Raw genomic sequence first — 16,215 nt, 5'->3', positions numbered from 1 at the left:
TATGATCTTTACAATACATATTACTCAAGAGTATTCGCATTACAATAGAAGAATAACCATCGATTATACGTACACTACCTCGTTCCGCTCAAATTTTCTACTGTAAATTTATATACAAAAAATTTCTATCATTTACAAAAGACAAAACAAATAGTAAATAGTTATATCTATATAACTATGTCACAAATATACCGTATAAATACTTGTTATATGTATGTATATAACAAGTGACAGTAGTATGTATATGTATATATATATATATATATATATATGAGTGTGTGTGTGTGTGTGTGTGTGTTTGTGTGTCTGTATAACTAGCTACTTAAAATCATTTTATGCTTAATCATGCTTAAAATCACAGTTACATTGTAATACAAACAAATGTGTTAAGAACCGTACACTGGGATAGAACAACACAGATCACATACAGTAACTGCATTTAAAAAAACAAAAAAAAATACACAATAATAACAACATTGAATCCTAAAGGGAAGAAAATGGACTACTGGCATAGGCAAGTGAATGAGAGTGACCTTGACAAAACATCGCGGCCACAGAATGAAGCCGTTGAGCCACGAGAACAAAGAGATTCTGTCGTCCTTTGTCAGATAGTGTCCCTATCTCCGTCTGCCCCAACGTTCTCTCTTCCCCCCCCCCCCAGACTTTTATCTCTCCTCCCCATTTCTCTTTCACTTACTTTTATCTACGTCTGTTTGCTACTGTTCGGATTATTACGTCGTCGCTTTCACTGTCTGTCGGCCATCATTTCAGCCTGCCCATACATTGCTTCTGTTAATCCGCTATTTGGAAAACAATCGACAAAAACAAGCAAAATTTAATTTCGAAAATTGTAATAGCTTCACAAGACATCCTTACAATAAAATATTTAATATATAATATTAAATACACATTAATCTTCCTCTTCTAACCAACAGAACCTAATTAAATGATTCGCTAAAGATATTACCTATAAATTCTGAAAGCTATAAACATTATAAAAAATGTTTTATTTTTAGTGTAAATATTTGTTATAACATATTATAATAAATCGCAGACTCGACTATTATAATAAATCGTTAGAGCCTGCTAACCTTTTGCCGTGGGACTTCGGGGAAGATGACCTTTAAAAGAGAGTTCACTACTGACCCTTTAATATCACTGGCTTCTCAGTTCGCATTTTAATGCATAATTAATTAAATCAAAGTTCACGCTCACAATAAGACACGCCAATAACCAATCCGATAAAATGTCGAAAGCTCCGGTCAGTTTCCTCGCAACGCTTCTACTCGGCGATCTCGCGGAAGAAGAGAAAAACGGAAATGCTAAGGACGTGAAGACACGCCAGACCTGTCGATATCAGGACGGCGACGTCCCTCGTACAACAACAACATCGGATGACAGGGGGCGGAGAGACGATAACAGGAAGAGAGAGAGAGAGAAAGAGAGAAGAGACAACAGAGTTGAACAAGTTGGAAAAACACTTAAGCGGGCAGCTAATGCTTTTATCGCGACCCTTGATTCCACCCTCGCCTGATTTTCGGCGACAAATCAAGGCGCTTGTCCCGGCGGGAACGGTAAATACGTTTTCGACGCCCCCGCGTGAAATAATGCGTGCACGCACGTACGTGCGCGCGTGGCGCGTACGAGCGTGCACTTACGAGCAGCGCGAAATACGCGCAAGCGAGCGCACACCGTCGGAGGGTGAGAGACGAACCGAGTGGCGGAAGAATGGCACTTTATTAGTTTATTTGCAAACGACGTTCCGCCGTTCTGTCCTCGCGCGACGTTCCCTCGTTTTTGGAACGATTTATCAGCGCCGAGACAGCGCGCCGTTTCGTTTCGCTAAAATGGCGATATTCGCGTGAAACCATCCGCACGTGTGGAATACGGCTACGGTAAATTCCCGACAAGTGCAAACCATACGCGAAGCGTCGTGCGTTATTGAATATATATACGGTATCGCATGCTTGATGCACACAACACGTGATATTGAAAATAATCTTCAAACCAGCAGAGCTCCAGCAGAGGAAATAAAAAGTCTTATATACTTTCTCTACGTTTTATATTTTTTGGCAATTATATGACACGCCTACACGATCTACGATAACATAGTAAAGAATACACTCTTATTTAATACTCTCAAGCAGTTTAATATTTTATTGATTATTTCTTGACGCTTGTCACGGATTGATACTTTTTATACTCAAGAATCGATATTCGTACAAGGCGGTTGTCAGGGACAACAATAAATAATTGTATATGTGGAAGGCTTGTTATACGATCTGTCTTTCTTATAAACTTGAAAATTTGATATAAACGTGCGTTTAGATTCAATGACACAGAAAAACTGTCTGTCATTCTCAACGTGTCAAAAAAATAGCACCGCATCGCACGTGCAAACCTGCCGATTAGCGTAGAATGCATGCCACGTTAATCGGATTTTCGATATGCAGACAAATCCCTGAAGCGATTCTCGATATATCTAACAAATCTCTTTCTAGATTATAATAGATGAAAATTGCGTTAATAATAGATGAAAATTGCGCTATGTACACGTCTCTCGAAGTATAGGAAACTTGAAATGCATAAAAATATCGTTTCCAGCGAGATCACCGCGACATAACGTATCGCCATTTTTCCTCGAACTATGGTCGAGATTGGCCGCAGAATCCACAACGGAATATCGCTGAGCCAACGTTCCCGTTGAAACAAAATGCCTGAAATCCACGCTGTTCCGAGATTCACCGTGGCAGCGACGAGGGCAGCACGTACTATTCGGGGGAGACGCATCACCCCCGAGTTTCAGGTTAGCGAGAGCTGTTCTGTAGAGACTCGACGTAGGCGGCAGGGAAGGGAAGTAGGAGGAGATGGCGCACAGGGACGGGGAAGAGGAGATGACGACGGCGGAAGAGCAGGAGGAAGAGGTGGTGGAGGAGGAGGAGATGGAAGTGGAGGATGGAGGCACTCCATCGCAGTCCGTCGCCTCGTCCAGAGGGTGGGAGTAGCCGGCGGGGTGGTTTTGTCTTCCTTCGCCCCCTCTCTCCCGCGCACCCCTCTTCCGCGTCTTCCGAGTGCGCTTGCGTCCTGCTGAGCCACCCCCGCGCGAGCCACCCACCCTCTTCCTGCGCCGGCCCGTTTACCCTTCCGTCCTCCCTCTCCCCCTTTCCTTCCACTCCCGTTTTACCCCCCCCCCGTGTGTCCTCTCGCGCGCCACCCCTCTATTGATTTTGTTACAAACCGGCTCCATCCCGCCCCCTCCGGTCTCCCGCGACGTCGCCCTCGCCGACCCTCGCGAAGTCCGTTGGAGCGATACGCGCCGATGCGTATACGTTGATATATAAACGTATATATTGTTTATATATATTTTGCCATCGTCGTGTTATCCCGAACGACTTTGAATTCCGTACGCATGCGACGATAATACAAGGCTGTCGTATGACTGAGCATAGTTAATAAAAGTGGAAGTGTAGTGACCCGAAAAACCAATTTCGAGCGTCTGTTTCGAAAAAAGTCCGAGTCATCCACATCTAGCTACTGCAATAAACAGTAAATTAATTTTAGTTAATTATTCATTCGAAGACATAGCTATATCTATTGAGACAAAAAATCAAAGATGTAACTGCATAAAAAATCGTGTGCCATTTTAGCAAATATTTACCATAAGCAATATTTTTATTCTTATTCCTACTTATAAATTTAATATCCTGCTATTCATTCCTGCTTTAAATTAAAATAGATAAAATGATGACGCGAGATCTAAATCCCTCGATTTAATATCAAATACCAAATATATATTATAAACGAAATAATTGTAAGAGAAGCCAGCCCATTTTTCTCGCGAAGACAAATACACTTGAAATTGATAAAATAAACACACAGTACAATGTTTCCGATATAATTGCTGTGTAGAAAGCGTATAATTTCCGGAGTGAAATATTGGGCGTTCGCAGCGCGAACATTCGCGGGGGATAAGGAGCCCTCATCGATACACAGAAAGAGAGAGAGAGAGAGAGAGAGAGAGAGAGAGAGAGAGAGAGAGAGAGAGAGAGAACCGTAGTAGTTTGTGTTCGCCGTATATAGAGCGTATTCATTTTTTTCGCGAGCTATTTCGCTTCGTTCTCCACCACGTGCACACGCAGCCGACATTCGCTCGGCCACTCATAGCGGGCCCCCAACTGGTTCAAGTACCACGTGCTCTCGTGGTTCGCCCTTGCGCTCACGTACGGCCAAGGAGTACTCGATGGCATTTGCGGTGGATTTGGCGGTGCTCCGCGCCGCGGGAGCCCCACTTCTAGCCACCGGTAACCATAGGGTACTCTCCCTCTCCCTCCTCTCTACGCGCGTTCCTCTCGTCTCTCCCGCCTTCCTACCTTCGCTCGCTCTTACGGACGCTTGAGAGGCCCCGTATGATACCCCCGTGATAATCTCCCGTCTATCGGGAGGGAGTCACTGAGCGCGGATTAAAAGGGTGCCTTTTACCCGGGGGTTCCGGCAAGATCTACATTTTTTCTCTCTTTCTCTCTCTCTCTCTTCCTTCTGTCTTGCTAAGCTCTCCCGACATTATTTACGATTACATCGCGACTGTCAAGACGTACACACATAATTCGCGTAGAATATATTCCGCGGTAAACAGTACATTTTGCGAAAATTTACAGCGATAGTATTAATGTATCACTTTCTCAAAGTTTTAACGCGCGTTCACAAAGGTTGACGTTTGTTTGCGCCGCTGCTTTGCCGCAGAGTAATTGCGAGAGGCTAAAATATTTGGCCCGACATCTGCCGGCTTCGTTTCTCTGAAGGAAGCCAGCCTCCTGCCTGCTGCGTTAAGCCGGCTCTCGCGTAAGTCAGGCATGCGAAGATTCGAGGGCCTTGTTTCGTGGGATTGCCGAAGAATCTCTGCAACTGCATAGACTTGTAGACTGTACAAAAAATCTCATATTTGAAAACTATGATAGTATTAGTTAGATTATAATATTACTTTTCCACGTCAACGCCATTTTATATATATATATATATATATATATATATATATATATATAATAATTATAATATTTATATAATTTTATACTATTTAGTTCGCTTAAATGTGTCCACTTTTTTATATCAAATTTTATATGTATGTATGTATATATATATATATATATATATATATATATATACATATAGGTTTTTGTTGACTGGGCAAATGTCAAAATAATTTAATATAAAAAAGTAAAAGTACATTCGAACGAATTTAATTTCAGAGATAAATAGATTTGAAATTTTATAAACTTTGGTAAAATTTTAAATAAACATTATTTCGTACACTTATTTTTTAATCTAATCTGTAGAATATTTCGACTATACCAATCTGTCGCGGGATTAACAAACTTTTTTTGAAACATAAGAGTGCACTATCGATAAAAATTAATATACTTCGTCAGTTCTTAGGCAGATTAATCACGCGAAGAGGTAATGCACCATTTATTACAGTAAATCCTCGCCACGTGTTCGTCTTCTTAACCCAACAATTCGGCGTTACGTAAGGTTTCGCGCTCGGGGGCTGGAATACCGATCCGAGAAATCAGGCTTGCGTCCAAAGTGGGTTAATAAAGCGATATTAAAGCCACGGGTGGTAGACCCTACGGCAGAATCCCTCGTGTCCACTCTGGCGCGGTCTTCGACCAGCGGGAATTACGTGTGAGAGCCGCCACCCCGTGATCCACCATGGCGTTTCATTAACGCTCCGCTGTCTCGGCACGTTTTTGCGACAAGCTCGATTATTAACTTCACGTTTTATTTAGAAGCTTTTATGTTGTGCCGTGTCTACTTACGACGTCTTTATATTCAGAAGTATAATTTCTGGATTGAAGTTGAATTTGTATCACGTAATATAATTTTTTCGAAATATTTGATATAAAAAAATGAAAAACTGATTATTATAAATATAAATGAGTGTTGTATAAAAATTTTAATTAGAAAATAATAGATTAATATATGTATAACATATGCGCATCTATGTTAATCTTTAAAAATATATATACAAACTTATTTTTTCTAACGTAAATTGTCACAATTTTACATTTTTACGCAACACTTATTTTTATTTATCTAATGCAATTCTTCTTTTTTATATTTTTATGTGTAAAATGTTTGAAAAATACACGTTAAAGATAATTCATCGAATACTATCTTTTTTAACTCGCGATGTCATATTATGTAAATTAAAGAGAAATATCAAGAAATAGATCTACCACTTTCGAATGTCGCAGTACATTATCGCAGCGTAATCTCTACGAATGTAGAATTTTCACCCGCATATTCCCGACCGCTCTAACTATCCGACAAGGCTGGATATGTAGAGTAGATCGGCAAACTGTAAAGTTTACAAACACCAGCGCCCCGTGGTTATTATCCCGTAATCCCGGTGTTTTACATGTTATGAGGATGCGAGAGAGGCGGTCTGTTACCTGCGACCTTCGGTCTTACGTTATTACACACCACGTTCACACGGTCCGCACATATCTCACTGGCGAGAAGAAAGACCCGCATGATTTTACATAAATTTCACGAGTCGAAACACTATCCGCGAGCCGTCGTAATTTACTCGGAAAGTTACAAATATGCTACTGTGTTCAATGTAATCAAAATACCATGAAGAGAGAAAGCTGTAATGCAATTATATGTATGTATAGTATAAACAATTATTGTTATCTACATAATAATTGTTTCATGTATCTCTTGCATGATAATATATTTGCGAAAGTTCTGATTAACTAAAAGTTTTCAAAGTTCTCTTGACTTATAGTTAAACGCGCGTGATAATTTGCAGGAGAGATCCCGATCTATCTCAGTTTCAATTTACGTAAGGCTCGCGTGCGACTTGAACGCGCGTGTTTTGACACGCAGCCCACCCAATGCGCCACCCTCTCGATCGCACGAGAACTCGTCATTAAATGCATTAGGACACGTTTAATAGTGCCAAGATCTCTCTCGTTATATAGCCGGCTGCTTGCGTTGGGGGGTTGCCGTGCTCGTGCTAGCACCCGGCGAGTGTGTCTAGTTCTCATTGTTCCCGCGCGTCAGACACGTGGCCGTGGCACGAGTCCAGTGATATCGAATATTCCTCCTTGTTTTCTCCGCTTTTTTCACAGCCCCTTCTCTCTGATTGGCACTTTAAAATCCGGACGATCGTGCGCGTCGCGCGAGAGGAAGAGAGGGAGGTAAAAAAAAGGGAAGAAACGAACACCCACGGAGGTCGCCATTCAGCTCGACTCGGATGTCGTTTCCGCGAACTCTCGTGTGTCGGGAAGTTTGCAGGCTAAATTGACCGCGCGGCTGCGATGAAAGCGGTAATTTCAACCGCGGAAAATTTTGCCTGACGCTCAACAGTAAATTGTATTTCTTTTTTTGTTTGCGCGTGTTCGGGCAGATACACAGAATCGAGTACGAATACGCCAACGAAGCGAATTACCGCGACGAAGTGATAATTTCACATCCATCTCGAGCTGGCGTAGTTATCTCGCTTATATCGCATTCCACAGTTTGAGTCAACATTGTAAAATTATCGAGATCGTATATTTTTGTTAAAGTTGAAAATTAGAAAAATTCCGCTTTTTCAACGACGACATCATCAAACTATTAACACAAAGATGTATTAAAATCTCTACATATTTCCCGGCGTTCCTCCAATATCTCTGGATACGAATAATTTATCACCTGCGCCGCGAAACCATCCGCGTGGAAATGGATCAGGTGCTCCGACATTCCCTTTTTCCTTGTCTACCATCACGCGGTCAATTAATAGGAGTCATTTATAAGAGCAAACCGGGGAATCTGGGAATCCGCGATCCGCCCGGAGGCAATAAATCTCAAGTCGCCGAGAGGCGGCATGGTAGCGGAACCCCTCTTGTAAGCTGGTTGTATTGTAGCTATTACCGAGCCATGCATCACTAGGTAACAACCGCACGATTCGCCGTCTCCTTCATTCAAACAGTGAACCTTCCTCCCTCTGTCTCTTTCTCTCTTGCTTCGCGACCCCGAAGAAAGAGCACTAGGACATCGTCGGAGGAAAGCGCAGGAAAACGCGCGGCGCGCGTTTGGGAAATTGCGCAGCTGATATCGGACCACCCAGGTTATGCTCTGGATACCTTCTGTCCGTGGGACGTTCCGTAGGGGAAAACATTACGTCCGATTCACGCATGACCACGAAACGCGATGTTATGGCAGAAATGATGAACGATCACTGCCGTTAATGAGCGAATCGCGTCTCGTAGCAACGTGTTTCGGCGCTCGTAGCCGAAAAAGCCGAATAAAAACGCCCGTTTGTAGTTTTAGCGACTCTTGTCTTTAATTATAAATTATACGACAACGCGAAACTCGCAGCTAGCAAAAAATATTATACACAATTGAAAATAAATCTTCTGAATAGACGCTTCTCTTGGTCCGTCATATCTTTTTTCGCGCGTTTAAAACTTTTCAAAGATATGAGTTTACGAATCTCGAGATGAAAAACGCTGTGGACATATTAAAGTGAGGAGAAATTTTTTTTGCGACAACAACACTGCAGAATCAAATAATGATATGTTGGCCCTTTCGTAAACGTCCGCGATCAAAGTCATTCATTATTTGGCTTATACGATACAACGCGAACGGTGAGAAAATAACGGGCGATACTTGGCACGCGAAACAGAAGATCGCGAGGAAAAAACGGCGGGGGTAGAGAAAGGAACTGAGGGAGAAGACAGAAAAAAAGAAAGAGGAAAAAAAAACGGGGACAGAATATATACGCGCGCCAGTGGTACAGCACAGTCTCTCTCTTGCCGGACAACCGACAGTTAGAAGAACGGGGTGGCTGTCGAGGAGGGTAGTACCTGCCTACTCCTCGCACCCTCGCTTGGCGCTATAGTAACAACACGGGGAAACATAGGGAAATCAATATGGCTTCCGTTGCCCTCATCCCTCTCGCGTGCGCGGCCCTCGCAGCCGGCGTCGTCTCTCGCTCTCGTCCGATTTTCTCGCTCCTCTCTCGCTACCACGGAATTACGTCTCTTCCCCGGACTCCCTCGCTTCGTCCATCTCTGTCTTTCCTATCCTCTCTTTCTCTTCTTCTCTCTTCCTCTGTCTCTTTTTCTCCATCTCTCTCTAGCACTCGACGCGGACGGGTGAACCCATTATAAGGGGGTGTTACTCCGGGCCAATCCCCAACCATCCGGAGAGAGAAACCGGAGAAGCGAGAGTCCAAGAAGGGCGCATGTGCGTTGCTAGGGCCACCGGATGGGTCGCGCGATGCGATGCGATGTGATGCGATGTGGTTGCGACGCGTTGTAATGCCGCGTGTAACGTCCGCCCGGTATACTGGAAATATTTAAAAACGCATCCACGAAGCACGTACATGCCAATGTAATTTTGTACTGTAGCTGATTACATAATACAATAAATCTATCCTGAGTGGCAATCATCTAAAATATATTTCTTTAGAGACGGAAATGATTGAATAAAAGTTAATGTGTTTTCTTTATATTAATCTTTAACATTTTCATTAAAATCAGGAGTAGATGTATTTCAATCAATTTGTACAATTTTACGGTTATCTGGAGATATAATGTAAAATATAATTAAAATTTCAAAAAAATCTTGTTTATCAAAATATCACTATTAGCATTACGCAAATATCGTATCGACAATGAAGTAATTGTATTTGTAATGAAATATTATTGATTCTGTTTGTATAAATAATGTACGTATATAATGTAAGATAATTGTGAGATAATTTATAATTTCAATTTTAAAAAATGTATGTAATTTAAAAATTTACTGTACACATATTAAAACAAAAGTAAAGTTTATGCAAAAGATCTATCTTATAATATATAAAAATTGAAGTCTAAAAATTCTTTGATAAAGAGCTTAAGATATCAAGGATGGCTCTCTAACGGCGAACCATGAAACCAGATCTCGTATGTCGGTAACACGGAGTAAGTATACGGAAGGTAAATCTATTATAAGTGAGAAACTTTCATAAGCATGCTGAAAATTGAATAATAATGTCGCAATTATATATACTTGTAATTAATTTTATATTCATGAAAACACATTATATAACATAAACAAATTTTTGATCAGTGCAAAATAATGGTCCACGTTGTTACTACAGTAGCGAGAAATCCCAACTGATTTCAAGCTAAGTTCGCCCCCCACCTTTCAACTAAATCGTTCTCTAGATACTCCAGAACACTAGTTCCCTTAACAGAACAGCTCAAGAATCGTGCAGAAGTTGAATCCCGTTGTTCCGTAAAGAGCCGAGATATTTGTATTAAAGTTTACTTCTTGTTTTGACGATGCATGTTTCTGATTCAGTCTGCGGTGATCGAGCCGCACTGTTTCGGGAAACATTCCCCCGCCGTTTTTTCACATCTTCTCTTTGTGTGAATCCAGCACCGTTGGTCCATATCTTGTATCACGAGAATAATTCATTCTTCCTACGTTGGCTTACTCCAAGCGATTAACAGAGGAGAAAAGATTGGAAAGGCTGGAGAAAAGTCACGTCTGAGATACACATATCGAGAGATTTGCCTTGAGAGAGAGATATCCTTTCCATTTAATAGTTCCGTCTTCCTCTTTTTTCAGATAATGTTATCGATAATTCTGGAATTTTTTTGTTTCTTCTAAAGAAAGGCTGCCAAGAAGAAGAACGCGCGCAATTCCTCAACTATTTTGAAACTGTGCAGAATTGCATGCTCTTTCGCAAATTCTTATAAACATAACCCTTTCACTCTGACGTTAATTAATCGACTACTTTCCACACATGAATCAAAGAGGGAAAGCCGCTTTGCTCCCAATTTTATCTCCATTAAATTATGATGTATGTGTGTGTGTGTGTGTGTGTGTGTATATATGCATATATATATGTACGTCGATTATTAACTTCCTTAAATTCTAGATTCGTTCTTCGATGAATAACTCTTTTTTTTTCTTTTTTTCTGTCGTTATAGGCCCACTGCACATCAGGATAAACGAGAAAGAGAGAGAGAGGCGCACAAATTCTTCTTATACGCTAGAGCTTTCCAACGTCACGATGCTTGACCAGCTCCGATCATGGTCCACCGGGCGTCTGATATTGAGTCCTATGAGAACGAGTTAGCTGAAAGATTGAAAAAGACGAACTCTAACACATTGTCCTGGCTGATGAAACACTCCTCGAATGACGCTCATCGCTCGTAACATTTACTGAGTAGCATCGGACCACTTGCTTCGATTAGATTGAAAAATGTTTTATAAAGAACATGAGCTTTACATAAGCACAAGCGAGAAAGCTCACTCAAGTATGTCTAAGAAATAACAGTCTATTGAACGTGTTTTTACAATTTGCTCTGTGTTTAATGAAATAAATCTGATCTCAGAAAGAAGTTTTTGATGCAAATTATGCATCAAAATAGCAAGAAATAATAAAAATTAAAAATTTCAATAAGAGATGTTTAACTCAATGGTGTCCTAGCGGCACATTGAGTAAATAAATCCAGACAAAAGAATAAGAATAAGAAAGAAAAAGAGAAAGAAGAATCGAGGAAGGATTCGCCGTTATCCTAATATCTTTTATCGGTACTGTACCGCATATGGTAAGTGATAACAATTATTATAATTCAATGATATTAATTATCAACAAGAAGCAGTTATTACTAGAAGTATGTAAAATTATCTCCTGATGATTACATCCTGAATGTTAATAATATAATCTTAATTAATCTATATTGAAATAATATTAGAAGAACGTGCAAATTGCAGTCGGTAAAGTAGACTGCATCGCAGGCTAAGACTTTGCCTTCAGTTTTATTGACAGCATTGCACGTGTACTACAGGCACTATACCATAGGGTTGTGGTCCGTTGGTATCACAACAGCCTGATACCAATGGAAAATGGCTTTACCAACCTCGTCGGTAAAGGAGTTCTCTCAAGTCATAAAATTATTTCACGAGAGAAAATTCAATTTTCAATATCAATAATATTTATTCTGTCATTTTATATCAAGAAGAGTTCTACTTTATATTAATAAATGTTTTATAGTTTTCAGATATAAACAATAAAAATCTAATTACACCTACGATATATTTATGTAGGCTTTAACTAATTTAAAATTTTCTCTTCTTTTTTAGAAATATTGTATATATGTTGTTTTTATTTATTGTTCATATTTGACATTATATGCTTTTGTCAATAAAACATAGTACATAATCGAATACTTTACACTCGCGCTTCGAATAATAACGTTAGAAGGTCGTGTTTATCATCGCATGTTCTCATACGAAAAGATATATGTACAGATGAATAGATATGCCAGGATATATACAAGCAAGACTTTCAGTTGTCTGTTGAAGTCGTAACGGTTCACACGATTGAAGCGACTACATTAGTCCAGGTAATGTCAATGCAAAAGTGAAATTTTGTTATAAGAAATATTGAAGGATAATCAATTTAATAGCATAGCGAATTAGTTGGAAGATCATATTAATCATAATGTTTTTCAAAATTGAAAATAATGTGTTTTAAATATCTACAAAACATGTAGCGTAGACTTTAGATTATGTTTTTTTTTCGCTAATACATATTTACTACAAGAAGAGAGAAAAAAAGGACATGGGTACTTTCTGCATAATTTAAGTAAAAAATTTTGCAAATTTGTAGTATTTGTCAAATATTCAAATTAAAAATGTGTACATTTTTTCACTGTAACTATAAATGCATTCATTTATTTCTCCGTTTTAAATAATTTGAAGTTGAGTGTTGTGATGCAAAATGTCGACGTAAGCAAAAGTTTTATAGAATATCAAAATATGTGAAATGATATATATATAGAAACGTTAATTAGGACGGTACAATCAGTGGTCTTGTAAATATTATGACGGTATTATCATAACGATCCATTTTAGGTCGAGGCATTCGCGTTAAGAGGCATTCGCATACACCAACGCTAACAAGACAAAAATTATGGCATTGACGTTAGCGCTACCATTAATCGGTCTAAATCCAGAACGCTTTTCTACATTGAGCGCGAAGCTTCTTAAGCTCGAACAGGACGAACAGAATTCGAGAAATTCACCCGATTCCGGACGGGCTTCCCCAAGTACCGGAAGCGAGTCCAGCGGCATCAGCAGTCTCGCACTGTCCGGCGAATCAGCATTAGCCGAATTAACGCCGATTTCATCGAGATCAGAGAGTCCCACCAGAGTACCGTACAAGGAGGTAAACATTACGCGCGTTATCTATAATTCGGAACCCGATATAAAAAGGGATTATAGGAATCTTAAAAGAGAAAGAGAGAGAATAAAAAATATCAGAGAAATTATTTTTCTAAGAAATATTTGTTTAATCGAAAAAAGATGATACTTGCGCAATTAAATGTCTCAAAGAAATTGTTTTCCTAAAGAATGTGTTCCGTCGAAGAAAAATGATGTACAATCGTTTACGTATTTATAATGTTATTGGCGCACGAACATTTTTGCATTACTAATGTACAATCTTTTTCCTGCATTGATTATTATTGTGCACATGTGTGCAAAAGAAAGTAAAGAAAAAGATTTTATTTTAGATAAACGCACCACTTCGCATAATGCACGGAGGACGCGACATATTGAATTTGGGAGCAAATATCAGGTCATCGTTCAATTGGGAAATAACAGATCGAAAGTTATCTCGATATGAGATTCAAAACATTATAGCCACTCGTTCGGTGTATTATCGAGTACGCGAGCAGTCACACGATTATTCAGTGGTATGTATCTAATATAATAGAAAATAATATAGTAAAAAATCACGATAATATATTTTAGCCCACATCTTCTTCGCTCTCTTTGAGAACAAATTTTTATAAAATTTTTACAAAATTAAATTAAATAATATATAATATAGTATTGTATATTTTCCATACATGTATATAAAAATTGTGTGTTATATTACATTTTATAATTTAAAAACTTATATATATATATATATATATATATATATATATATATATATATATAATTAGTAAATTTTTTAATATTATTAAGTTTTAGTCCGTATTAATGATTGAAATTGTGTTTTATAGACACCCTGCGACGAATGTGGATTTTGCGAACAATCATGAGTCTTTCAACATCAAGATAACCGTAACGAAACAATTAACGCGACAATAATGCCCAACGTCCAATATCGTGGACAACTAAACTGTGATGGACTGAGCGGCAGCCGGAAACGGAGACGTATCGTAAATCGAGCAGCACATGTATATATAGATGTATATAAGATATATGTATAGATCTAAATACTTAGAAGGGGATACTACGCGATGCGATATTTGCGATATGAAACGTGAATATTCAATAATTCATAATTATTAACAACTTTTGTTTATTACTCGCATATTTGAGGAAGATATTCAGTTAAATTAGAGAAATTCGAGTGTATATATGAATTTTAAATTATATACGTTCCTCTACCGGATACGGGCTGCAATGGTCATTAGAATTTTCTTATATTTTTATATCGTAAGAGAGTGGTAAAATTATAAGAGCTGAAACGAGTTTTATATAAATCAGAATATAAAAAATAAATTAGAGTAATTCAATGTCTTTATATATATTTAGTTTGAGACATTATGCGATTCTGAAATCTTTTTTAAATACCATCAGAGATTAACTCTATCAGCTCGATTGTATATGGTTCATCCATCTTTTATAGCATCCCTTCTCTTACGACATAGCTTTAGCTATATAGTGCGTATGTACATAATTATATTCGGACGAATAACGATAGTGGCTGTAAGAATATCAGCGCTTTAGAAAGGCGTCCGAGCATAAAGTATCGTGTGACTACAACTTTGACTTTCATCGAACGATCAAACGATATTAGATCCTTTACGCACGATGTGATGATCTATGTAATAAATTGAATATTCAACTAGAAAAAAAGATTGCATATTTACTCGCAGTCACATTTTGGAAAACAATACATTGTTGAAAAAATTTTTTTATGTGTATTCTATATGTATGTCTTTATACAAATTTATTAATTTAAAAATATCTCATTTGTCAAGATTGTCATCGTCATCAACGTAAGTCGATCATGTATCGTTTTACATTTTGCAATTGTATGAATAAGTGCCATTATACTTTATGCAGCATCGTTATATAATGACGCACCGATAGGCAATATCATGTTTCACACAATATCACGAACGATCGGCAATTTATCAAACGGCCGAAAAAAAAATCAATCCTTACATTTTCGCGGTAAATGTAATACTTGCTACGGAGGATATAATATACAATTCTACGACGGCACATATTGCATACACATCTTGACCATTGTTTATGAATACATGATAAACAATTTTTATATATCTCAATTGTTGCGCTATTATAATTATATCTATTTTTACACCAAATAAAATCATATAAAACATTTATTCAGAAATATGAAAGTTACTTTTATTCTTGTAACGTCCTCTATTGTATTTTACATACTCGGCTTTCATAAAGAGACGAGGGGATAAGTACTCTGTAATTTTCTCTAAAATTAAAAAAAACTTTCGCACCCTAATATACATATTATGGCGTGTTGCAAAATCAACGGACCTTTCGAACAGCGATACTTGAGCCGCGCCAAAGATGAACGGACTCGGCGAATTAGTGTGTAAATTCGCGCGAAAAGCATTAGTGCCGTTTCACGAGCCGCACAAGGGGATTGATCGCTCGGACCCTCGTGCCTCTGTATTGTTTCAGCTCGAGCGTAACACCCGGCGTGGCGCTGCGGCCGATTCGATCCACAATTCCGCTCGAACGACCAACACTTTGATGGGAACGACCACCACTTGCAAAACTTGCGTCTGTATCGCGCACGTGCGTTCTCCAGTTCTTATCCGACACGCGTGCTCGATATTCACGGATTTCTCAATATCCGCGCATCCGGGAAAGACAAATCAATTACTAAAAAAAAATTTTCACGCTATAAAAAAATATAAGAAAAATATTACTCTCATATTTACATTTATATTTATCTTAATTTTTACAATGCCGTGAATTATCATATAATTGCATAATTATCAATTATTTTGGACGCGAGTATAGGTTATGTTTACAGTTTAACGAATTTAATATGGATGTATTACCAAATTGCTTCTTGTTCAATGATCGAGATTAAGAATGATGTTTCTTGTTCAGCGATTTGTCGCATTTGGGCTCCTGATATTTAACTAAATA

General features: G+C 38.6%; 1 protein-coding gene and 2 long non-coding RNA genes across 4 annotated transcripts in view; 1 reads left to right on the top strand and 2 right to left on the bottom strand.

Annotated features, from left to right (window-relative positions):
- Window positions 1-16,215, bottom strand: part of LOC140663081 (uncharacterized) — a 150,710-nt gene that overhangs the window by 104,829 nt on the left and 29,666 nt on the right. The window lies entirely within an intron of this gene.
- On the top strand, window positions 12,239-15,416 carry LOC140676600 (uncharacterized). The gene is made up of 4 exons (XM_072886318.1): window positions 12,239-12,395; window positions 12,907-13,219; window positions 13,566-13,748; window positions 14,064-15,416. Exons 2-4 carry the CDS (start codon window positions 12,965-12,967, stop codon window positions 14,100-14,102), a joined length of 477 nt encoding a protein of 158 aa, XP_072742419.1. The 5' UTR covers window positions 12,239-12,395; window positions 12,907-12,964; the 3' UTR covers window positions 14,103-15,416.
- Window positions 14,585-16,215, bottom strand: part of LOC140662729 (uncharacterized) — a 2,121-nt gene continuing 490 nt past the window's right edge. Inside the window, exons 1-2 of the long non-coding RNA XR_012046169.1 lie at window positions 16,125-16,215; window positions 14,585-15,942 (exon numbers count right to left, since the gene is read on the bottom strand). The exon at window positions 16,125-16,215 is cut by the window's right edge and continues 490 nt beyond it. This is a non-coding gene — a long non-coding RNA (uncharacterized lncRNA). The remainder of the gene's footprint in view (window positions 15,943-16,124) is intronic.

The sequence above is a fragment of the Anoplolepis gracilipes genome, chromosome 2 (genome assembly GCF_047496725.1).
Source record: "Anoplolepis gracilipes chromosome 2, ASM4749672v1, whole genome shotgun sequence".
Lineage (NCBI taxonomy): Eukaryota > Metazoa > Arthropoda > Insecta > Hymenoptera > Formicidae > Anoplolepis > Anoplolepis gracilipes.
Note: the sequence above shows the minus strand (reverse complement) of the source record. Positions and strands in the feature narration are given on the sequence as shown.

Coding starts and splice junctions, on each gene's coding strand:
- LOC140676600 (XM_072886318.1), top strand. CDS start 12,965: ATGGCATTGACGTTAGCGCTACCATTAATCGGTCTAAATCCAGAACGC. Junction 13,220..13,565: donor CCAGAGTACCGTACAAGGAG/GTAAACATTACG, acceptor ATTTTATTTTAG/ATAAACGCACCACTTCGCAT. Junction 13,749..14,063: donor AGTCACACGATTATTCAGTG/GTATGTATCTAA, acceptor TGTGTTTTATAG/ACACCCTGCGACGAATGTGG.